The sequence below is a fragment of the Camelina sativa genome, chromosome 13 (assembly GCF_030686135.1).
Source record: "Camelina sativa cultivar CO46 ecotype springtype chromosome 13, ASM3068613v1".
Lineage (NCBI taxonomy): Eukaryota > Viridiplantae > Streptophyta > Magnoliopsida > Brassicales > Brassicaceae > Camelina > Camelina sativa.
In genome coordinates, this window is record NC_141892.1 from 8,201,473 (window position 1) to 8,222,980 (window position 21,508).

A 21,508-nucleotide genomic window follows, 5' to 3' on the forward strand; every position below is an offset into this window, starting at 1 on the left:
ATTGACTATTTTTCTTGTGAATTATTGTTTCCACTTCGCAACAATGCAACAACGTATTCTTCTTCTTCTTCTAACAAGTTATCTTTAGTGGATTGAGTTTTAAAATAGTTTTAAGATAAATTAACAACCATAATTTGACTTACTATCTGACGGATGACGAACAAGAATTCCAACAAAATAATTTTTATAATTTATAAGTTTAGGAATATGTTTAAGAATATTATATAATTGTAATAAGTTTAATTGTAATATTATATACCAAATTTATTAGATTTTATAAATGTAATATGTTTAAAAATATTATATTATTAAATTTTAAGATCTTAAATATGTTCTCCCAATAACTAGCTTTTTAGCAAAAGATGTTAACTACTGATCTTACATTATTTCACTATATCTTTATTCTAAGAACACCATAATTAGTTCTCCCATTTTTTTTACCTATGATCTTAACAACTGATCTAACATTATTTTCACTATATATTTAATCTAAGAACACAAAAAAAAGTTTTCCCATTAATGATGCCCTAACGAATGAATGTGGTGGTGATCTATGAGAATACACGTCAGCAGAAGTTAAACCGTGAGAGTAATAAGTTTTCTGTTGGCTCTAGCCTCAAAACTACCATGTACTTAAAAGCCGACACGCTCAATAATATATCCAACTATCCTAGAGAAACAAAGACAAAGACTGATAGTGATTGGGGGTTGTGTATCATAAACAAATACTGAACACCATGTATGACAACTTTCAGCTACGGCCTATAACACGGAATGAGTATTCCGAGTTTCCAACATGTTTGTAACCTGAGTCAAGTAGGCTTCCCTCTAGGAAACGCAGGAAAGCATATCCGGCACCATGGTGTGTGCTTCAGGGCAAGAAATGCTTATGTACCCTTCCTGAAATTATATACATGACTCACATATCAGAATGTTACTTCTTTCCATGAAATGTTGCAGACATCTAGCAAGCACATAATAATAACAATAATCAGGAAGAAGAAAGGAGCACATACTTTCTCTTCCTACGATCAATACCAGCAGCACCCATATTCCTGGTGTCATTCTTAGAAAGCATATTATTGTACTGCATGGGAGAAAGGGCTGGAGAGAGAGCAGCAGTTGCTGATGGTGCAGGTGGCAAAGAAGTTGAAGGTGCAGGTGGTGGTGGTGGAGCTGTAGGCTCTGGAAGAGGCCGAGGTAGAATGTGCTTCAGCCTGTTGTTTCTGTAGTTCTTCCAATAGTAAAACTGTTGCCTATGTGCCAATTCCTGGAAGCCGGATTTAAAAAGAAGACAGGGTTCAAAACTTTAGAAGAATTCTTAAACAATATAATACCTACCAAAAATTCTGACAAGGACATAGAGTATGAAAATACTTTAATATATCTCATGAATCAATGGAAATAACACCGAATCACAGAACCAAACTAGCAGAACGCAAGTATGGTTAGTATTAAAGACCCTTAATTAACTCCCCAAAACCTACCAGTACCCTACACATTTGAAGCACTCCCTATTTACACTGCTCACTATTACTAACATGCAGGTGTGGAAAGTTTGGCTGATTTCTTATCATATTTCGGTTACCTTGTTTGCAGGATGGGCCATAGCAGTCCTGAAGTTGGGGTTTTGAAGAAGTTCGAGGAAATATAGGCAATGTGGGTACCTGTACCAGGACATAAACACAAGAACATAAAGAAAGGGATAAAACAAGCAGAGCAATACGATATATTCCAAACCTTCATAAGACTACCAGAAATTCCAATAAGATATTCCAACTCACATTATGAACTTGATGTACTCTGGTCGCTGCCAATATTGAAGATAGTTCAAGTATTCAATAAATGCTTCATCTTCAAAATACCGATTCTGTGCCAGGTCTACAAAACAGCAGAACCCAAAAGAATAATGGCAAACACTTAAAAAACACAAAGACTAAGCCCTAGAACGATTCCTCCTAATCTATAGAAGGGGAAAGAAGAAGAGAAACTAACAGTGGATGTAAGTAGGATTGGCGAGACATTGAATGAATTCAAGTTCCAGTAAGAATCGTTGTCTTCCACCGTCGGGATCCTTGTAAACGTTCTTTGGCCTGTAGAGATGCGAATTAAACAACTAAAGAGCAGATTGAAACATATGAAAGTAAGTGTACAGAAGAGGAAGAAGATGCACCCACGGGGATGGAATCTCTGATGTATCATCATCAATCTCCTCTGGCGAACCCATGATGAACCTGAATCAACCAATTGACGAGTTCAATGATGCAAATACCAAAAACGGAGAATCGAATTTTGGATTTCTCAAGCGGAATCAGAAAAAGCTTCGCACACCCACACCTTAGATCGATTGAGAAAAAGCAGACGGACGGGGACGGGGACGGGGACGGAGGAGGACTATGATGGTTCTGACTTCTGATTTCTCAATTCAAGTTTGGTTTATATAAACCAATGTCCTAAACCGGTTCTGAATAAAATTGATTAATTGAAATACAAAATCACGGTTTAAAAAGTTGTCTCAGCTCAGCAGATGGAGAACATTTTTATTCATCCTTTATCCCCAACACCAAGAATAAGATGTGGAATCTATATGCAATCGCTAATCTTTGTTACAAAAGTGGTTTGAAATCAAGTTTATCGATCAGTGAAATACAATTTTGGGACTACAATCGATAAAGGATGTTGTGTTATTGTGTACCCTGTGTCATGCTAATTATGGTTGAGGATTAGGGAAACGAGGAATCTCTTCAGGTTTTAGATTATACAGTCAATCTGTCAGAAATCTGAAGGGTATAATGTTTGGCTCCAACGAGTTTGCCTAATGTAATGCTGTGTAATCCCATTAAAAATGCGACAAGAGTGCTGGTGTTAAAAGCTACATTTTCTGCTAGTTTCCCCACAGTAAACCAAAAAAAATTAAGCAGTAGAGCCTTCAGACCCTGGACTGACCTATGCAAGTCCCGAGACAGGTTTTGTATCCAGTGTGCGTGCTGTGCTCGAGTCTTACTTGCCACTCGACAACTTGCAAGACAAAATCTGTCATTCATAAGTGACTGGCCTTCAAATATTCAGGTGATGGCTCTAACAGTTTTCACCATAGCTTGTGAATCCCAATTGATAAATCTGATGAGATGGAGACAAGCAGCGGATGAGAAGAGTGCCACTCGGCTTTGAACACTCTTTTCTTATGAGCTTTCATCGAGAGAGACGGGCTTGGTGCATTGTAGCGGATATCAAAGATGTGGATCACAGGATCTGCGGAACCAGATGAGATGTGTAAACCATCCGGAGACCAAGACTGGTTAATTAGAGCCGACTGCAATTCACTGCTTTCTTGCTTCCACCCAAAAGAAAATAGTTCTGTCTGAGGCAATCTTACATCATACAACCGCAGTTGCCGGTCTAGCTGCCTGCAAACAACGACACAAGCAAAGGAACAAATTATGAGGCCGTTGCTTTCTTGGGGTATATATAAAATCAAGAGTCTGTTCTACCTTGTGTGAACCATGACAAGGTTAACATCTCTCGGGTTTGGCAGTATATTTGTGCATCTGTTGTCTAGTCTATGTTTAAATGTGACTTTTTCTTCTCGGGCATCAAACCCAACAAATCTCCTATCATCTCCACACGACAAGACGAGATTGTTATGGCTCATTCCAGCAACTCCCATCACAGCCGACGAGTGCAAGTCCCTATGCAGAAGCGTCGGCTTCCACGCATTATTTTCGCATCGATCCCGCCATAACACTACTGCATGGTCACTCCCACCTGTTATGAAACAAGGATCATCCCAAGGCGTAAACATGATTCTGTTGAGAAGACCTTTGCTATGAGGCCTGTCCTCCAGAAATTTTGACTCACAACTCTGCAGATGAACAGATATACAAAAAAAATAGTATGACCATCAAATTATATCTTAAAATAAATAGATAAATCCACGGTTGAACCAAATACCCAATTATTCCAGCTAAATTGATTTCTTTTATCTAATAGGTTAAGAAGACCTAGTTAACTTTCTACAAGTCACACATTCCACTCATGAGTGTGCAATGACAAATTTTATGGTACAACGCTAGTGTATAACAGCTTTCAAAGATTGGGGGTTTCTATAACAGCTTTCATAGATTTTTTACCCCTCTAGCTTCATTCAGATATATGGCTGATATCTGAGGGTGACCGTCATCTGCAGTATACACGGAGAAAAGTGCACTCTTGTGTGGATGCCAAGCTATATCTTCTGCCCATTTCTTTTGATCTACTGCAACCCGATTAACCGTCTTAAACAAAGTAGCTGTGGACCTGCTCAATTGTGAAACCATTAATGGATTAGTATAGATTAGAATAAGAGCTAAAAAGATTGGGGGTTTCTGAGAAACAAAACTTCCCAGTAAAGAGAACATTGTACAAACTCTATTCTCTTAAGATCTTGTACAACAACATGTTGCGGTTTGTTGGCAAATATAAGCGAAAGTAAATTCGCCGACTTTATGGATGGATGAAGATGATATCAGTTGGAATTGAATATAGATAAACTTAACACATTTGAAAATCAAGGAAATCTGTACGGATTTGAAGTTACAATCCGATAACCCGCCTACTAAAATCAGTCGACATAGATATCAATTAATTGACTACCCCTAAGAAATCAGCGAGAAATATCATAAGCTAATCAGGCATATTTACGGCAGAGTTTACCTATCAGACTGAAGCTTCCAGAAATGAACCGCCCCATCCAATGCACTGAAGAATAACCAAAAACCAAAAGCAAGAGGGGGGAAAGAAAAAAGATTAAGCACAGGAGTCAAGACTCAAGAGTATATTAGATTAGCTAACTTTGTCTAGTGTCTTGGTTCCCTCTTATGTATATTATATCATTTCCTTAGTAAAGAATAAATTAGGTAGCGTCTTTTATTCACTTTTGGAAAAGAACCAAAAAAAAATAATGTAAAAAGCACCTTGTAGCAAATAGCTCACGGCTTGAAGGAGAAAGAGCAAGACTTCTCATTCTTTTCGTGTGGCAACTTGGTAGCATTCCTACAGTGCGACCTTCAATTGTGGGACGCAAAGAGCTCCTACTTATAAGCGCTATCAACTCATCATGTCCTCGAAACTCTAAAACACACAAAAAGTAGTAATAGATTCAGACGCAATGAGAAGGTAAGATGTGGCAAATCAATCAAAAGAATGGCTTTTACCAGATTTTTCCTGCTGTCCTTGTGGAGAAATGTTAGAAGAAACTCTGATCCTTGGCTTTGCAAAGTCCTTATTAGTCTGGTTATCTCGAGCTTGAGCTCGAGTTTGGTTCTCTCGATCTTGAGTTTCACATACCACTTCATTAGGAATACTAGGAGATTTCTTGGCCTCAAGACCACTTTTGGCTTCCTTTGGGACATCCCTTGAAGCCATGGGTTGAGCTAAGTTATCTCGACCTTCGGATTCCCTTACCACTTCATTAGAAATACTACGAGATCTCTTGGCCTCAGGCGCACTTTTATCTTCTTTGGGGACATCATAATCCCTTGTAGCCATGGGTTGAGCTCCATTATCTCGAACTTGGGTATCCCTTACTACTTCATCAGGAATACTACGAGGTCTCCTGGCCTCAGGGCAACTTGTGTCTTCCATTAGAATGTTAGGATCCCTTGTAGCCATGGGTTGAGCTTGGGTGGTCTCATTTACTTCTGCTCTAACGGGTGCAGAAGCTCTTCGTTTAAAAGAAGGCGGTAAGATAATGGCTGGCACTTTCAAAGATTCCATCTCACTACGTGAATGTGGAGTAGAGGAGGTTTCATTGGCAGTCTTGGCCTTATTTCCCTCGGTCCAGAACTCTGCTATACCAAGTAAACTTCCATTTTTACCAGGCCCTTTTGATTTTGACTTAGATAAAGTACCATCTTCAACACGATCAATTTGTAGAAATTTTGCCTCGGCATCCGCCATCAGTTTTCTCTCTTCAGCAAGCTGCAGATACATCAGAAATCATAAGAACAAAACCAAACAGTAGGGACTCTCGCTTGTAAATTGATCCTACCATTGCCCCTTCAAAGTTTTGAGCAAGAAATGACATTTGCATATTATGTACCAGGACGCAAATGAGGAATAGCTCAATAATTATGTTGAAAACTGAGCTCCAATTGAAACAATAACAGGAAATCAAAAAGGGAAGATACTAGGAGCTATAAACCAATCAAAATCCCTAAAACAGATGCAAAAAAAAAACCCAAATCATTAAAACTGATGCACACTCTACAATAAGCCGAATTGGACCACATAAAGCAGAAGAAAGAAGAGACCTTTCTGTCGAGGATTGAAATCTGGTCTTTAAGGCTTTGGATTGACTTGGCACGCTGGTCCATGAACTCTAATAGAGCTTCTCTATCATCTGGGATTTGAGTTGAGAACGACTTTGCTACTACTTCAACTTCTTCCCCTTGCTCAATTTTAGGTTTTTTCATCGCCGTCGTCGCCATTGCAGTCTCCGTTCGTCTTCCTCCAAATCAAAACCTTTTTTTATCACCCCGCCCGATGCGTGCTAAGTGTAGCGGGGGCTTATTTTCCCTCTCGTCGTTTCAATTTCGCAACCACATTTTTTTTTTTTCACTTTTCTGAATTTGCCGCTTCACTTACTAGGGCTAAATGTATGTAGTCGTGTGCAGCTAAACGGAACAGTTGTTATACGGATATACGCGATTCCTTTATTTGGAATTAAAACCGTCAAACACTAAAACATCCCATAAAACATCATTTTGCCATAAGCCCCCACAGGGCCCCAACCACAAACACACACACACACAAAAAGACAAACCCATATAAAAAGAGAAAAAAATATGAAATTTAATTTAAAAGACTCTGTTCTAAGAAATTAAATTAAAGTTAAATTACAATTGTAGCTGTGATTAATGCATACATACTGAAAGAAGACTGTTCTAAGAAACTAACAGAACTCACCCAGCATACAACAAATTTAGCATTTAAGATATAATATAAAAGTGTATATTAAGTTTTGGCTTGTAAATTGTGGAAAAGTGAAAACAGTCTGGTCCAGAAAACAAGGTTGGTCACTTTAGCATTCAGAAAATGTACATAGAAGCAATGGAAGTCAGAAAGGATGTCAAGAGTATGGAGACAAAGTTCACACCATTGTTGTCAAGAATGTCCACTCCTGATATCTTCTTTACGGTCGGCCCCGGTTTCCCTACAATCTGCACGACACACAATTCAGTCAACTACTCTTTCTCCCTCGATCCCACATATTTTACATGTTCTTTTTTTGAAATGTACCTTGTTCCGAACAGAGCAGAAGCCACTGAATTGGATGGTTGCTCCTAGTACAGAATCAATAAGACTCCCACATAATCCAGCTAATGCAGCGAGTGGAACGACTAAGAGTTGCTTTAGAGCCACATCGCTTGTGCATTTTGCGGTAAAGAATCCGAAGATAATGAATGTTAATCCAACAGTGGTGCCGGCTGCCAAGGCAGCTAAGAGTCCTGTCTTTGTAACTCCACCATTTGTGCCCTTCTTTACCGGCTGAGAATGAGACCAAACGTTTTAGCTAAACATGGAAAATTAATTACCGACTGGCAAGAAAAAAGGAACAAGAAAAACCTTAAACGTTGTGATTAGTCGAGGCTGGGCATCACTTAGAACCCCAAGCTCCGAGGACCAAGTGTCTCCACTACAGCAAGCGTAATGACCAATGATCCCACCAATAAGAGCTGTTACAGTTATCGACTGCTTGGAGTCCAAACACTTGTCCTGCCAACCCGTTAAAGTACATGCAATTACAACTAGAACTGATGCAATCCCACTATTGCATAACACTTGTAACCTGAAACAAGATATTTGAGTAATCCCCTGTCAAAGCAACTTTTATTGGTCAAATAAATAACAACTTCTACAAGTGAAATCATTTGCTAATATGTCAATGGAAAATATATATAAGAGGCTAACCATAAAGAAACATTCTCTCCAGTGAAGTTCTAAATATCAACATCAACCAAGGAAGAGGAAATATCTTTGTTTAGAAACAGTCCAGTGCATGTGGTTCTCAATGGTATGCTAATCTAATCCCACATCTAAATAATTTATTTTAATCCCTAACCTCATACACATAGAAATCCAAAGAGCTCAATCTCACATAAGTCAATACACCAAACTCTATCAGGAAATTTTATTAGAAAACAGATCATCGTATAAACACTCCAGTGGATATAGTAGATTTGCAGAGCGAACAAAAAAAGTACCAGTTCCTTTGTCCACCTTCCTTAAACTCAATATCAACGCGTCGTTTTTTATCTTCGCCAACCTTGGTAAGCTTCGAGGAAGTAAGAAAGAATACAAGCAGCAGAGCTCCGTACCTTTTTTATATATATAGATTCAACAGATTCATCCGATCAGAACCAATAGAAAACACTTTCTCAATAACGAAACAATCGAATGTCAATAACCGAATAAATCAAAATCGGGAGTCGAAAGAAACCTGTAACCGGCGGTGAAATGGATGGTCATAACAAGGAATCCAGCAATTCCACCGGAGAGATCGAGCGACTTCCGTTTGTACGATCGGAAAGCGATGAGTGAAGAAATGAATACGGCGATTATAAGCCTGAGCTGCGGCGACGTTTCCATTTTTACAAGTACTATCGGAGAAGCTTGAAGATTTCAGTTGTTGAGCGTCGAGAGAGAGAGAGAGAGAGAGTACAGAGCAGTTTGACCCAAACAACGTCATCACTGATCTGATTCATGTATTTTAAGTGTTGTTGGTAAGATGTTTACGCAGGCTTGGACCTGATATTTTATAATGGGCCTTAAATGGGCTGACCCGATATAGATTTTGTAACAGACGAGATAACGCGGGAGAACATATTTTTCCTACGTGGACGCGGAGAATCCAATCGGCGATGAGAGATTGGGACCAGTATCGATTTCTATTATGACGTGGCACCACTTAAATCACAATATCCGTATTCCCTCTCTCTCACCTTTCTTTCTATCTGAGCGTCTCTCTCTCTTTCTCTGTACTCTGTAGAGCAATAATGGCTGCGGCTGCTTCTTCCCTTACAATCGCGTCTTCTTTCTCCGAACCACGGGCTCAGATCCTCAATTCCTCGAAGCGTTCGAACCTCCCTCTCCAATATTCTATCCCTTACAAGGCCGATTCACGGAGCAGGAGCAAAAGATTGGGACTCGTCGTTAGTTCCGTTTCAGCTCCCAACGTTGAGCTTCGTACTGGACCCGATGATCTCATTTCTACACTCCTCTCTAAGGTCTGTATTCCCGAAAATATACGCGTATCTTTATTTGATTTGAGAACGATATACAGAAGAGATTTTGATAATTATGGGGAGTGGTGAACAGGTTGCGAATAGCGATGGAGGTGTGACACTGAGCCCTGAACAACACAAGGAGGTTGCACAAGTGGCAGGAGAGCTTCAAAAGTACTGTGTCAAGGAGCCTGTTAAAAACCCTCTCATTTTCGGAGGTAAATTATTAACAACATAGCTGCGATTTGCTTCTTCTTCCTTGATGATTCATAAATGTGAATTCTCGAATTGTGGTGCAGATTGGGACGTGGTGTACTGTTCTAGACCAACCTCTCCCGGTGGAGGCTACAGAAGTGTGATAGGCCGCCTCTTCTTCAAAACGAAAGAGATGATACAAGGCATTGATTCTCCTGATATCGTCAGGAATAAAGTTTCCATCACTGCTTTTGGTTTTCTTGACGGAGATGTCTCCTTGACAGGTAACAATTGAAGAGAAAAAAAAAACCCATATACGCATTTGCTCAAACCCAGTTTTTATCTTTTACCGTGTTTAATCTTTCAACCTTTTGTCTGATCTTATTCATAGGGAAGCTGACAGCGTTGGACAGTGAGTGGGTTCAGGTGATATTTGAGCCTCCCGAAATCAAGGTAGGGTCTCTGGAATTTAAGTACGGGTTTGAAAGCGAAGTGAAGCTCCGGATCACATACGTCGATGAGAAACTTAGGTTGGGATTAGGCTCTAGAGGATCATTGTTCGTCTTCCGGAGGCGAGAATAATATTTGTATTTCCCTCGAGCATCAGTCAATGCAATTCACTATAGAAATGAAGAAACAACATATTAGCACTTGCGAGTGTGTAACGGTCGAAAACCACAAACCTGTGTACACAAAGGGTGTTTCAGTAGGAACTTTGTTGTAATGTAAACTTCATTCAAAGAGTGTCTCACTCCCAATGAGTTGCTGATGAAGCTATGGTGAATTAGTACTTCTCACGGATATCTGAAACACTCAAAATCACCATCTACAGACAGATTCAGAGCTGCAATACCTGTGAGGACCAAAGCATACATAAGTGCCGAAGAATCTATAAATGCTCTCAATACATGTTTACTCTAACTTATACATAAAAAATACAGATGTAGTTGAAGAAGTTTGGTTTAATTACCACAAGCCTGGATGATGTCATTATACAATCTACACACGTCCTCTTCCCCGCCTATGTCCTCGCCCTCTTCCTCTTCCTCTTCCTCTTCCCCTTCCATGGCCAAAGTTATCGTCTGGTCTTCCGTAATCAAACATATTCATTCTGATATCCGCTGCCCCAGTTCCATGCATCTCCTGTCCCTGCACAGCAAATTACAATCACAGTTCTCTCATCGTAACAATTTCTGTTTGTATGGTCCCAACAGGTATGTACTAAGTCATTGAAAGACAAAAATGAAGTACTAATCGAAATAATGGTCTGGATAATAAATCAAATAGCCAATTAAGCACATAGATGATGAATCATAGGGATAATCGAGATTGTTGTGACTCACATAAGAGTCTTCTAGATCAAACTGATTCTGAAGCTGCCATGCAAGATCTTCATCGCTTGTAGTATTGCTAGGATGGTCAGCTGTTGCAAGAACTCCCCTGCCAGTATTCTTCTTTTCCCACTCATCCAGTGTAAGCACTGCAGAGTCTTCTTCTTCTCTCCCCCTCCCTCTACCTCTACCTCTACCTCTACCTCTTCTTCCTTCGTATTGCCGTCCATTTGAACTAGAATTTTTCATTTTCTCACGAAGTATCTGCGCAGCCGCTTGGTTCTGTAAAGGAATAGCTTCCACCACTGCAACAACGGAGATGTTATGGCACTAACGAGCAAGATATTTACTTGGCCTTATTTGGGACGAATGATAGTTATCTCATCTAAAGTTTCAATGCAATTGCCCAATAAAAATGCCAAAATAATTATCGCATCAAATTCTGATATGCTATGAGAAAAATTAGATGGCACACCTTGTTTAGGTCTTGTATCTGAACTGCTTGGCTTTTCCTGATTTTCAACTTTGACAGATTTTGGATCAGAATCTGCAGGATTTCTTTGTAAATTCGTATCTGTACCTTTTTTGTTCCCACCAACTTCACTACTTTCACCTTTTTCTCCACCGGCGTGTTTTACGTTGCTTTCCGTAGCAGTAGGTACGATGTTCCTTGATGTCGTCTTGTTGTAATCTGTCAATCATCAGACATATGCTGACAAATTATTTTTTCTGATGCATTGTTCAAACTTCCATCACGATACTTGGTGTAAGCCAACACAAACGAAGAGTAATTCAAGAGACCACCAATTTACCACACAATAAAAATGCAGTCACTCAAGTTCAAGTATTTAAACAATGGAGACCCAACAGGGCCAAAATTGGATACCAAGCCGAGAAAAAAACATAGATCAGACATCTACATGAATCCTCATAGGTTATATAAACGGATACGTTGGGATTCTGAAGCTCCGGTCAAAATACTAATATGTCTATGCTAAAGTGCATTTGGGTAGAATATCCTTGCAGCGGTCAATGCATAGACAAGACATCTTTTACAATTTTATGCACACTAACAATTCTAAAATTGGTAGATATTCTATTTGTTAAGAAAGATTGGCCAACCATTTTAAAATAAAAGAAACACGCAATAAACTACGGGAAGAAAATTGAATGAAAATGAGCAAAATAAGACGACCCTACTTACCACGGTGATGGGAACCTTTTTGAATCTTCAACTCCTCAAATGGAGGAGGACCATCACCAGCTTTGCTTTCCTGAGATTTCCTTCCAGATGAATGAGCCAAACTAGCATATTTTTTATTCATCTGCCATTCTTCAGTGAGTGATGGCACATTACCGCCCAATAAAGTCACCTCTTTTGGAGTCAAACATACTAGACCGTCACGTACCACAGCCTTATTGTCTAAACGGACCTGCCAACAATGCAAAAGGTATTATGTTTCTATAAGACACCCTCCTGATGCATATTCGATCATAATGCACGGACGACACAACATGAATCAGTCAATTAATTAGATTGAGATGTAATACCTTAGTACCAGGAGTCACATCATAGTTAATCGATGGTATATGAGAGTACTCAAGTGCGGATATCTCAGTCTTCCCATCAGTCAGAGAGAATTTGAGAACCCGTTTACCAGTTGAACTTCCCAGGAATTCCTCAGCGCTACTTTTTGTAACATCCCGAACAGAACTTATCTATATGCTCACAAAGCAAATAAAACCAAATTAACACAATACAGAGAAACTAGGAAGTACCAAAGTAAAAACTAGGAATACTCAAACGTTTTACATACAAACAAAGCCTGAGAACCACTTGAAATCTCAATGTATCAGCCAAAACCAACAACGTTGATATAAATTTTACGCTTCTAATTCTTGTTACTGTCGTCTTTTAGCTGTTTGTTTTGCAATGAATGAGATGTACCTGTAGAACTTTGGGGCCTTGGATATGAGAACACCTACGTAACTCGGTTGGATCAGGGAGGGACTTGCCTCCGATTAATCTAATATCCATATTAAGCAGCTCCGCCTCCACTGAGTCCACCACCGCGCCTGTTTGATTACCGCCGCCAATCAAAGAGTAGATATCAGTGACCAGATATTTCAGGTAATTTACGTCTCTGAAGCACCAGCCCCGGTTATTTAGAGCATTTATCACGACGGCGTGGGTGTTGCCGCCGGCGGAGGAGGTGGATGCTGCCTCCATTGCGTCGCACCGGAGAAGTTTGAGATTCTAATTTGGGGGAAAGTGTTAAATTGAAATGGGAATTACGAAAAAGGAAACTTTAATTACGAAAAAAATTGTTTTTTTTCCTCCGGGTTTGGTTAGTGGGCCTAATGGCAGGCCCATATGTAACTCCGAAAAGGACAGTTTGACTTCTATGCTTCCGTGTGGAATCCGACCAAAGTCGATAAAGAAGCTATGACGATGGACGATGGTAACTCCGTCTACGTCGGCGGCCTCCCTTACGACATCACCGAGGAAGCTGTCCGCCGTGTCTTCTCCATTTACGGCTCTGTGCTCACCGTTAAGGTAAAAAAAAAAAACTTCTCTTTCTGTTGTTGCCTCCAATATCCTAACTAAATTTAGGTTTCTTAATTAGGATGATTCATTACTTTACACGATAAACAATTGGTTCTCGTATTTGAGATTTCAATGTTATTGTGATGGTGTTAAGAGATAGTAGATATGAATTGATATGTACATGTGAGCTGGTCAGAGTGTACTTTTGACATATATGTACTGTTTTGGGAATTCAGATTGTGAATGACCGGAGTGTAAGAGGGAAATGCTATGGCTTTGTTACATTTTCAAATCGTCGATCGGTTCATGATGCTATCGACGACATGGATGGAAAAGTATGGTTCTTGTTCTTTGTTGTAAAACCAAAAAAGAAACAAAACTAGTTTTGTTTTTTCCCTTTCTATAATGATGTTTTGGGAGTATTTTATATTGTTGACGGTACTGAGCTCGTAATCAGAATATTGGTGGGCGTGCAGTGCGTGTGAATGAGGTGACGACAAGAGGTGGAAGAATGAATCCAGGTCCAGCGCGGGTACGACCACACGGTGGATGGGATAGAAGCCCTGATAGGAGAAGTGATGGAAATTATGACAGGGATCGGTATAGTGATAGGTCCCGAGAACGGGATAGGTCTCAGGACAGAAGGAAAGATCAACACTACATAGAGAAGGAAAGAGCTTACGAGCGTTCACTTGATTTTGAGAGGAGAAATGATCATGATGTGCTTGATAGAAATGGTTACAAGGAAAGAGTTTTTGAAGGTGATGGAGGAGATTGGCGTGGGGATCGCTCTTTTGGGGATAATGGTAGGGGAATCAAAATCAATGGGACAAGTACTCATGAAGGTAGGAGCCAAGAAACAAAGAGAGATGATAGGTAAACTTTTTGTTAAAGTTCGTGTAGTTGTAGACTTCACATTGGCCGTTAGCTTTTAGATAGATATAGGAGTACTCCACCTGTTTATTTGTACTATGAGATTCTTTTTCCTGTAAAATTGGTCTGCTGGTTTGAATGAGTCAATACTGGGATGCTACTGGGATGCTGTTGTGGTTAAGTATGATAAATTGTCTTTGATAAACACAAATGCAGAAGGTTTGAAGAAATCACTAACTCTTGTTGGCTTTGTACATGTTACCGTTTGACAAATGTTTTGGCTTGCTTTGGTTTTGTTTAGATTTCTTAATCATTTTTTTGTTTTTATTCAATTACCAGTACCATGCTTGATGGTGGGTGTGGAAGAGATCAGTTCTCTAATTCAAGTGGAGATCAAAGTTTTCAGGTAAAAATCATATTTGTCAGCCATGTATTGTTGCATAGTTCATGTGACAACTTGCATCTTTTATACAGGTGAAAGGAGAACTGGATTCGCTGATTAAGATGCGTGAGGCACTTCAAGATGAGGTATGAGGTCGTATATCTGCCCTTACAGGCTGTTGGTGAACCAATTTTACATAATTATTAAGCGATCGGAAGAATTAATGGGCTAGTTTCAATTATAAGGTGCTGGTGGTGGAGGAGAGATTGGAAGAAAAAGAGATAGTGATCTCAGAGTTACAAAAAAATTCTAAGGTATGTTTCTTCTATATCTTACAAACCCGAACTTTTTGACTATCGATTTGTTCTCATTTGAAATGGTTAAGACAGAGGTTAGAAGATTTGTTGATCAATGAAAAGAAACTGGTTTCACAACGCCGAAAAGAATTGGCAAAGGTAAGCATAGGTCTTGTCTTCGAAGCTAGTTGTGTTACGGAATTTTTGTTGACATATGGTCTTTATTTGTGGTAGCTACATAAGTCATTTTCAAGGGTTAGAGAGTGCACAGATAACCTTAAAGACTGTGAACAGGAACTCCAGGTTACTTTCTAAACTCGTGATTGTCGTCATTGCATAAGGATTAGGCCTAATTGAAACAAGTCTCTATTTTTTTTCCGCAGTCGCTTGTTAATGCAGCAGCTAGAGATGGCGTGGCAGGTGCTGATGAAGGACTGGGAAACGTGTATGCGTAACACGGTCACCCGCATGTATGATCTGCTCTGTCTGAAGTGTAGTTTTGTCTTATCTCTGTGTGACTTTCCAAGTTTTTTTCCCCCGAGCCGAGCTACCCTGATTTGGTACATTTTTGCATTTGTTTTAGCAAATATGTATGCATTTCATTCAGATTGTATCATTATCATACGAACATCGACAAAATAATTATGTTTTCACGTCCTACTTAAACTAACCAGTCACCAAGTTCACTGGATAGTTCAGCAAAACAATCACACTATACTTATACACTGGCTTTTCTGTAAATACTATTTTTTAACAGTTTTCCTTTTAATACAAAAATATTATAAAGTTTGCCAACACAAGCAAAATATTATTAAGTTGTTCGAAAATGACATTTCATTTTTTAATGTTTGCTTTTATTCTTTAGTAAAATAAATATACTTGGCTACATAGTTAAAATGTTTTAAAAATGAGAAGAAAATAAAACAGTTAAACTATTAAGGTTGACGCGACCACCATCATCTCCACCGTCCATTACTCGTAAGCCGAAAGCTTTAATTTTGATAAAGATGTGAACATCCATTGACCTATCGTTTGCTTGTAAAGCCAAGTTTAGCCAACCAACACTCAAATCATCATTATACATGACGATCTTAAAACAACCCCATTTAAGATACTCTATATGTTTGTCTTCTCATATAAACTTCACTATAGTAATATTCAAAATTCATTATTGATTATATCATTTTAATGCATGATTCGTCCAGCTTATAGCAAACCAGTAACTGTAAACACTAAACAGCATAAGCAAAAACGTTCTTCCTGTGGTGATGCTCTAGTGGAATTCCACGTTTCTCCTTGTTTTCTTAGTGAGCCGTATTGTCAATTCGACGTGGATAAGAATATTTTTCTTTCAGTGGTTTGACAATTATGATTATTGAAAGAGTGTAATTAGGTCACTTTATTCATGGAAAGTGTAAATTTCAGTCTTGTGTATAAGTACTCAAAAGTAAATAATATAAGCGTGACACTTATTATAAAGAAGGACAAAAAAATATTTGGTTTGGGTCAGTCATATAATCTAATGCTGTTTTTTTTTTGTTTTAGTTTGGATGGAGATGATTTTAGTATGTCATGACTCATGCCCCTAGCAACTTTAATGTATGTGGTTTCGATGGTTCCTTTAAGCTCAAGTAAAACAAAAAAAAAGTTAAAAATGGTATATACAATTTCATCAATTCGTAGTGAATTTGGCTTTGACCTAACAAGTGAACTTAAAATATTTTATATTCCCACCACAAAGTTTATGCCTAGTTAGATCACTCTTCTCTATATATAACCAACAACATTGAAGTTGATCCTATCAACTCAAAACACCACCCCTCAAAAAAATATAATAAGAAATGGAGAAAAGCCAAAGATGTAACAAAGACACAAACACCAACATAGGCTTTTGCCTTCTTCCCTCTGAACTCATACAAAACATTTTATATCATCTTTGTATACCCGAGATCATCCGAATGAAACTACTCAACAAGTATGTTTTGACAACAATCTCTGACCGTAGTTTCATTCGACAGCTCAACGACGGATCACAGAGAGACACGTGGATCTTCGTCTACACGAGGCGTTGGCGCCGCGACAACGGTGTGCTTCACGGGTTCTCTGACCGATCCGTACGGTGGTTCAAGATTCCCGTGGCTGAAATACTCGCCGGGGAGATCCACCCGGGCGAAGATTTATATTTACTAACGGCCAGCGGTAACTTCCTTCTATTTGCCTCCAATACTCATAGTGGAATCATAGCCGTTGATTTCGTTGGTAAGATCGTTACGAGAATCAGCTCATGTCCGTTAGGTCCACGTGGAACATCGTCTTGGAGACGATCCGGTATGAAGCTTGTGCCTGACCCATCAAGTCCAAGTCATTTCCGGTTTATGTTCTCTGAGATGGTGAATAACCGACCGGTTCTGTTTACTTATCATTCTTACACGGCCACGTGGCATACTATAGAAGTAGAGGTTACAAATAATTTGGCTTTTGAGAAAAACAGTAATGTGTTATTCTTAAGCTTATCGAATCGACCACACGAGAGTACGGTGATGAGCGTTGACGACGGTTCGATGATAAACCGCTTTCCGAGGGTTTTGCGGCCAAGTTTAAACCAAAGCGCGATCGGACAATGCCCGTCGAGTGTTGGGTTCAGCAGAAATGATCTAGAGAGTCAACTGTTGCATATACATGGAGATGAATACAAAGTGGTGATTAGATTAGACAGAGTAGATAATTCGAAGATGAATAAAACGATGAAGAGTTTAGAGGTTTGGGAAATAAGCTCAAACGGTGAGAAGTGGGAGTTAGTGTCAAGAGCACCGAGTGAAGTGATCAGCAACAAGCCTTGTGGTGTGATGATGGGTTGCTTAGAGAGGAGATTAGGGGTGATTAGAATGGCTCTAATGACGAATCATGACGGTTTATGGAATATAATTTGGTTGGATTATGACAAGAATAAGGATAAGTGGGAGTTGGTCCCACTACCTGATTGTAGATTCTTGCAAGGCTCAAATATGGCCGGGATTAGTTTCTCCTCTGGCCTCACCTTCTCTTTGTAAAGTTTTTTTTATATAAAAATTTAATGTCGGTATCAATCATACGACCATACGTTTTTTATTTGGGCTATATCATTGTAGAGGGATTAATAAACGATTCACGAGGGACAATGTCATGACTCATGGTTGAGGATTTAAGTCAACCACGGATGCAATACTCTAGAAAAATAATTGAATCACGGGCTTAGAAGAAGATGGTTTGTTATTTTAGAAAAATAAGCCTTCCTTTAGACATTTTGTTATCTTAAAAATTACCACAACTTTAGTAATGAAGGGTTTGTCTAAATCTTTTCATCACACTTCTACTTTTGAAATTAAACTTTTAGAAAGGTTAAAGTTTAGAAAAGCTTTTGAAGCCAACTTCTAAAAAGTAGTATTGAAAACAAAACTAGAATTCGCTAACTTTTAGAATACTCTATAGAAATTATAAAGACGTAAAGACGTTGCGTTTCTAAAAAAATACGTTCTCATGTTTGTAGTTTGTACCTATGTCATTCTATAAATGTAATAGATACTAAAATGCCAAAAGAAACAAACAAAATCTGTGAATTAGCACAAAGGTGGAGATCCAGTCAGATTGCGTCCAACCCACGACGTCACGACCTCAACCTTTTTAGTTTCTGTAGTAAAAAGATACTTTAAGCTGGCTACGTGGATCTGAAGCACATTGCTCTTTTCGTGTTCGACACTAAAGATAAGTTTGCACTAATAAGTAATGCACAAACGTTTGCAAAATCAGTCTATATGTCAAAGTGTTGATATGATATAATTAACAATTGAAAAAATCTCGTATAAACATACCAAATAGGCTTTAAATCTCATTTTTCGTATCAGTTCTGAGTTTGGTATGTGTGCTCGTTCTCGACACAAGCAAATTTAATAGGTAGAAAGAAGTACTCATCTTGAAAAGCTAGCTTGTTAGGAGAGGATGGTCACATACCAATATAATACATGCTTCTACAGCTAGACTACTAGCAACTTTAGATGTCTTAACGGCCGGTTAAATGTATATAATCATTTTGGCCACAAGCCAAGGCTTGCCTTGCATGACCTCAAGGCCGGCTTTGTTTATATAATGCTCTGACACATTCAAATGATCTATATCAATAAAAAATGTTCCAATACATACCTGGCTCACCTGTCCCGACAGTAATGTTTCAACCGAACGGATTTAGTAAACTGACAAAAATGTAAAACAGTTGAACGCATGAGACTATCCAACTACTAATCTGCAGACAAACATTATCCATTCCTTAGCCTGCAGACTCGTATAGGAGATGGATCTCTTACTGTTCTTTCACATCAGCATCAAAACAAAATAACAACACAACACCATCTTTTGCGCATCACTAAAAACATTGAGACACAGAACAGAAACTGATTTTGTATTGATGGATAAAGAAGATGAGGGGAGACAGGGTTTACAAAATGTAATACTATATAGAGGTCAGAAACCAGGAAAAGCGTTCACACTTTCACTAGCAACCTCTGTAAATGTAAAAAAAAAAAATGCTAAGATAATCAGATTCCGAAATCAATTGCTACACACCTGAAATGGGTGCAAAACAAATGGAAACCTCTCTTCATACAACAGAAGCTATCTTCCCCTGATTCAACGGCGTCAACTCTTCATCTTCCTCGCCTTTCTCACTATCCTTCTTGTTATCCTTCTCGGTGTCCACCGGTTTATCCAAAGCCACAGACTGCTGATAACCAACACCTCCACAGATAGTAAAAAGAAGACAAACCAAGCCAACAGGAGTTGCGTGCTTATCCCAAATCAGAACATTGATCACAACAGTCAAGAACTTGTTAACAACACCAGTGACTGTAAAAGCAGTAGCAGAGATAGCATTCCTAGCAGCAAATCCAAAGTAGCTGATAAGGAAACCAAACACGCAAGACAGCGCCACAGCTGAAAACGCAACAGGCTCAAACAAATTCCCCCGGTTCTCATTCACGGCGGCGAAAACCTCGGTGTATTCTCCAGTGAGAAACCAAAAGATCGGAGCTATCATCAACGACAAGAGATTATTATACAGAACGTATCCCCAAATGTTCAATCCTAGATGCGACACCATATGCTTAATGTAAACCATCTCAGTAGTGATGGTAACGAGATAAGCCAAAGCCCAAGAATAAGCCGTAAGAGTAAAAGCCGAGTCAGTTGCAACATACCCAACAGCACCAGCGAGGATGACGATGAGAGACAAGAACGTAAGCCTGGAAGGCAAAGGCTGGCTACGAAAGATAGTATCAGCGATCGCGACCAAGAGAGGGGTGAGAGATCGGAAGACGATGAAGGTATCGACATTAGCGTGACGGAGGAGGTTGGTGTTGGTGAAGATGGCGAGGTAGAAGACGATAGCTGCGGGGAGAAACTTCTTAGCAGTCTCCCAGGTGAAAGGATCGTGATGGAGAAACCCTAATTTGCCGAGAAGCCAGACGGCGAAGGTGCAGGTTAAGTACTGGAGTGCGGTGAGAAGACCAGGGTAGTTGAAGTAGGTGATTGCGAATTTGTTGATGACGGCGAGGAGGCTGGAGCAGAGTGCGTAGCCGATGACGAGGCTGGTGGTTGTGTATTGTTTGCTTGAATCGAATCGAGAGGAAGACATTGCTGTTGTTTTTTTTTAGGGATCCAGATCGGAGAAGAAGATGAAGAAGAGAGGATTTGGGATCTGGATCGGAGTATTGAGAGACTAATTGGAGGAGGAAGAGGAAGGCGAAGACTTCATAATATTCATAATTCACTCAGTGTCGTACGGGAATGGCAAAAAGAAATTTGGCTGTAATCTTTTTGTTTAGAGTCTCTTTGAGTTAAATTGTGGTGTTAATTTTGGTCAAATGACCATTAATGGAAGGAAATTAAATTACTAATTGATTTTGGATTTTTGTTAATTGTGTAAGAGAGAAATTGGAGTTTTTTTTAGACATAAACCAGTCAATGCACTTATTAGGCAAATAATTGAGATTCTCTTTCTTTCTTCCAACTCTTAATCTTTTGTTTGATTATATTTCTTTCTTTATACTATATGATATATATATATATATATATGTGTATGTTAAACTTTGAAAAATATACGATATTTCTATAGGAAAATTGTTGGTTTTTATCGAATATGTAAATGTTATATGACTCTGATTACAAGGAGCTATAGGAACCCTCTAACATAATTTAGTTGTTTAAGTAAGGAGTTACATTTTGCTAAAACTTTATGCTACAAGTTTTAATAATTACTGGCCAAAATTTTAAACGTATATTTTTCTACGTTTTTCTAGTTTTGATTAATGGTATGTGTTTAAACATTTACTCGAACCATTACCTAAGAAAATAAACATAATATTCATGACAAAATTTTGTTGTTATTTTTGTAAGTAGGAAAACTATTAATGTTGGGGTTTGGTTTTTATCCTCGAAACGAAGTCCGGTCAATGAAGTCCTGTCAATGAATATCTACAAAACCCAAATAAGAGGATTGGGTTTCAGAATGTGGGTAAGGATATTTTGGTCATTTTTGTAGACGAACCAGACACAATATTCTATAAATACGAACATACGATATTAGAAAAAAA

The 21,508-nt window shown here is 38.9% G+C and overlaps 8 protein-coding genes across 11 annotated transcripts; 3 read left to right on the forward strand and 5 right to left on the reverse strand.

Moving 5' to 3' along the window:
* Window positions 1–584: 584 nt before the first annotated feature.
* LOC104736060 (mediator of RNA polymerase II transcription subunit 31) lies at window positions 585–2,425 on the reverse strand. Of its 3 annotated transcripts, XM_010455979.3 has the most exons (7): window positions 2,336–2,424; window positions 2,178–2,234; window positions 1,996–2,093; window positions 1,785–1,881; window positions 1,589–1,667; window positions 1,017–1,270; window positions 585–900 (listed from the first exon to the last, which is right to left on the reverse strand). In XM_010455979.3, exons 2-7 carry the CDS (start codon window positions 2,225–2,227, stop codon window positions 888–890), a joined length of 591 nt encoding a protein of 196 aa, XP_010454281.2. In that variant the 5' UTR covers window positions 2,228–2,234; window positions 2,336–2,424; the 3' UTR covers window positions 585–887. The 3 variants fall into 3 exon arrangements, with proteins under 3 accessions (XP_010454281.2, XP_087338375.1, XP_087338374.1); XM_087482249.1 differs by lacking the exon at window positions 2,336–2,424 and having other exon boundaries at window positions 2,178–2,329; XM_087482248.1 differs by lacking the exon at window positions 585–900 and having other exon boundaries at window positions 992–1,270; window positions 2,336–2,425.
* Window positions 2,426–2,810: 385 nt separating this feature from the next.
* Window positions 2,811–6,772, reverse strand: LOC104736061 (uncharacterized). The gene is made up of 7 exons (XM_010455980.3): window positions 6,291–6,772; window positions 5,193–5,958; window positions 4,953–5,109; window positions 4,693–4,737; window positions 4,131–4,296; window positions 3,492–3,862; window positions 2,811–3,407 (listed from the first exon to the last, which is right to left on the reverse strand). The coding sequence occupies exons 1-7, from the start codon at window positions 6,465–6,467 to the stop codon at window positions 3,089–3,091; spliced, it is 2,001 nt and encodes a 666-aa protein (XP_010454282.1). The 5' UTR covers window positions 6,468–6,772; the 3' UTR covers window positions 2,811–3,088.
* A 58-nt stretch (window positions 6,773–6,830) lies between these two features.
* LOC104736063 (protein PGR) lies at window positions 6,831–8,781 on the reverse strand. The gene is made up of 5 exons (XM_010455981.2): window positions 8,480–8,781; window positions 8,244–8,357; window positions 7,606–7,828; window positions 7,279–7,527; window positions 6,831–7,199 (listed from the first exon to the last, which is right to left on the reverse strand). Exons 1-5 carry the CDS (start codon window positions 8,626–8,628, stop codon window positions 7,068–7,070), a joined length of 867 nt encoding a protein of 288 aa, XP_010454283.1. The 5' UTR covers window positions 8,629–8,781; the 3' UTR covers window positions 6,831–7,067.
* A 96-nt stretch (window positions 8,782–8,877) lies between these two features.
* On the forward strand, window positions 8,878–10,244 carry LOC104736065 (putative plastid-lipid-associated protein 8, chloroplastic). The gene is made up of 4 exons (XM_010455983.3): window positions 8,878–9,266; window positions 9,358–9,481; window positions 9,563–9,742; window positions 9,850–10,244. Exons 1-4 carry the CDS (start codon window positions 9,036–9,038, stop codon window positions 10,038–10,040), a joined length of 726 nt encoding a protein of 241 aa, XP_010454285.1. The 5' UTR covers window positions 8,878–9,035; the 3' UTR covers window positions 10,041–10,244.
* On the reverse strand, window positions 10,030–13,126 carry LOC104736064 (uncharacterized). The gene is made up of 7 exons (XM_010455982.3): window positions 12,738–13,126; window positions 12,341–12,508; window positions 11,994–12,222; window positions 11,265–11,480; window positions 10,802–11,094; window positions 10,429–10,607; window positions 10,030–10,311 (listed from the first exon to the last, which is right to left on the reverse strand). The coding sequence occupies exons 1-6, from the start codon at window positions 13,017–13,019 to the stop codon at window positions 10,458–10,460; spliced, it is 1,338 nt and encodes a 445-aa protein (XP_010454284.1). The 5' UTR covers window positions 13,020–13,126; the 3' UTR covers window positions 10,030–10,311; window positions 10,429–10,457.
* Window positions 13,127–13,200: 74 nt separating this feature from the next.
* On the forward strand, window positions 13,201–15,629 carry LOC104736066 (uncharacterized). Of its 2 annotated transcripts, none has more exons than XM_010455985.3 (9): window positions 13,201–13,346; window positions 13,574–13,672; window positions 13,795–14,213; window positions 14,550–14,616; window positions 14,685–14,738; window positions 14,838–14,906; window positions 14,982–15,047; window positions 15,123–15,191; window positions 15,272–15,629. In XM_010455985.3, exons 1-9 carry the CDS (start codon window positions 13,236–13,238, stop codon window positions 15,341–15,343), a joined length of 1,026 nt encoding a protein of 341 aa, XP_010454287.2. In that variant the 5' UTR covers window positions 13,201–13,235; the 3' UTR covers window positions 15,344–15,629. The 2 variants fall into 2 exon arrangements, with proteins under 2 accessions (XP_010454287.2, XP_019090564.2); XM_019235019.2 differs by having other exon boundaries at window positions 13,207–13,346; window positions 13,814–14,213.
* A 958-nt stretch (window positions 15,630–16,587) lies between these two features.
* Window positions 16,588–17,974, forward strand: LOC104736067 (uncharacterized). Its single transcript, XM_010455986.3, has one exon. The coding sequence runs from the start codon at window positions 16,730–16,732 to the stop codon at window positions 17,936–17,938; it is 1,209 nt and encodes a 402-aa protein (XP_010454288.2). The 5' UTR covers window positions 16,588–16,729; the 3' UTR covers window positions 17,939–17,974.
* Window positions 17,975–19,293: 1,319 nt separating this feature from the next.
* Window positions 19,294–20,761, reverse strand: LOC104736068 (GDP-fucose transporter 1). The gene has a single exon (XM_010455987.3). It carries the CDS (start codon window positions 20,548–20,550, stop codon window positions 19,519–19,521), a length of 1,032 nt encoding a protein of 343 aa, XP_010454289.1. The 5' UTR covers window positions 20,551–20,761; the 3' UTR covers window positions 19,294–19,518.
* Between the last annotated feature and the right edge of the window lie 747 nt (window positions 20,762–21,508).

What these genes read in the sequence shown, in the direction of transcription:
- LOC104736060 (XM_087482248.1), bottom strand. Translation starts at nt 2,227, where the DNA reads ATGGGTTCGCCAGAGGAGATTGATGATGATACATCAGAGATTCCATCC. An exon ending in CAATCCTACTTACATCCACT is followed by an intron (nt 1,882 to 1,995) that starts GTTAGTTTCTCT and finishes GCTGTTTTGTAG; the next exon opens with ACCTGGCACAGAATCGGTAT. An exon ending in GAGTACATCAAGTTCATAAT is followed by an intron (nt 1,668 to 1,784) that starts GTGAGTTGGAAT and finishes GTCCTGGTACAG; the next exon opens with GTACCCACATTGCCTATATT.
- LOC104736061 (XM_010455980.3), bottom strand. Translation starts at nt 6,467, where the DNA reads ATGGCGACGACGGCGATGAAAAAACCTAAAATTGAGCAAGGGGAAGAA. An exon ending in TTTCAATCCTCGACAGAAAG is followed by an intron (nt 5,959 to 6,290) that starts GTCTCTTCTTTC and finishes ATGTATCTGCAG; the next exon opens with CTTGCTGAAGAGAGAAAACT. An exon ending in CTTGTCATGGTTCACACAAG is followed by an intron (nt 3,408 to 3,491) that starts GTAGAACAGACT and finishes CGTTGTTTGCAG; the next exon opens with GCAGCTAGACCGGCAACTGC.
- LOC104736063 (XM_010455981.2), bottom strand. Translation starts at nt 8,628, where the DNA reads ATGGAAACGTCGCCGCAGCTCAGGCTTATAATCGCCGTATTCATTTCT. An exon ending in CATTTCACCGCCGGTTACAG is followed by an intron (nt 8,358 to 8,479) that starts GTTTCTTTCGAC and finishes TATATAAAAAAG; the next exon opens with GTACGGAGCTCTGCTGCTTG. An exon ending in GACTAATCACAACGTTTAAG is followed by an intron (nt 7,528 to 7,605) that starts GTTTTTCTTGTT and finishes TCTCATTCTCAG; the next exon opens with CCGGTAAAGAAGGGCACAAA.
- LOC104736065 (XM_010455983.3), top strand. Translation starts at nt 9,036, where the DNA reads ATGGCTGCGGCTGCTTCTTCCCTTACAATCGCGTCTTCTTTCTCCGAA. An exon ending in AAACCCTCTCATTTTCGGAG is followed by an intron (nt 9,482 to 9,562) that starts GTAAATTATTAA and finishes ATTGTGGTGCAG; the next exon opens with ATTGGGACGTGGTGTACTGT. An exon ending in CGGAGATGTCTCCTTGACAG is followed by an intron (nt 9,743 to 9,849) that starts GTAACAATTGAA and finishes TCTTATTCATAG; the next exon opens with GGAAGCTGACAGCGTTGGAC.
- LOC104736064 (XM_010455982.3), bottom strand. Translation starts at nt 13,019, where the DNA reads ATGGAGGCAGCATCCACCTCCTCCGCCGGCGGCAACACCCACGCCGTC. An exon ending in ATGTGACTCCTGGTACTAAG is followed by an intron (nt 12,223 to 12,340) that starts GTATTACATCTC and finishes CATTGTTGGCAG; the next exon opens with GTCCGTTTAGACAATAAGGC. An exon ending in AAAAGGTTCCCATCACCGTG is followed by an intron (nt 11,481 to 11,993) that starts GTAAGTAGGGTC and finishes GATGATTGACAG; the next exon opens with ATTACAACAAGACGACATCA.
- LOC104736066 (XM_010455985.3), top strand. Translation starts at nt 13,236, where the DNA reads ATGACGATGGACGATGGTAACTCCGTCTACGTCGGCGGCCTCCCTTAC. An exon ending in GTGAGGCACTTCAAGATGAG is followed by an intron (nt 14,739 to 14,837) that starts GTATGAGGTCGT and finishes TTCAATTATAAG; the next exon opens with GTGCTGGTGGTGGAGGAGAG. An exon ending in GCCGAAAAGAATTGGCAAAG is followed by an intron (nt 15,048 to 15,122) that starts GTAAGCATAGGT and finishes TATTTGTGGTAG; the next exon opens with CTACATAAGTCATTTTCAAG.
- LOC104736067 (XM_010455986.3), top strand. Translation starts at nt 16,730, where the DNA reads ATGGAGAAAAGCCAAAGATGTAACAAAGACACAAACACCAACATAGGC.
- LOC104736068 (XM_010455987.3), bottom strand. Translation starts at nt 20,550, where the DNA reads ATGTCTTCCTCTCGATTCGATTCAAGCAAACAATACACAACCACCAGC.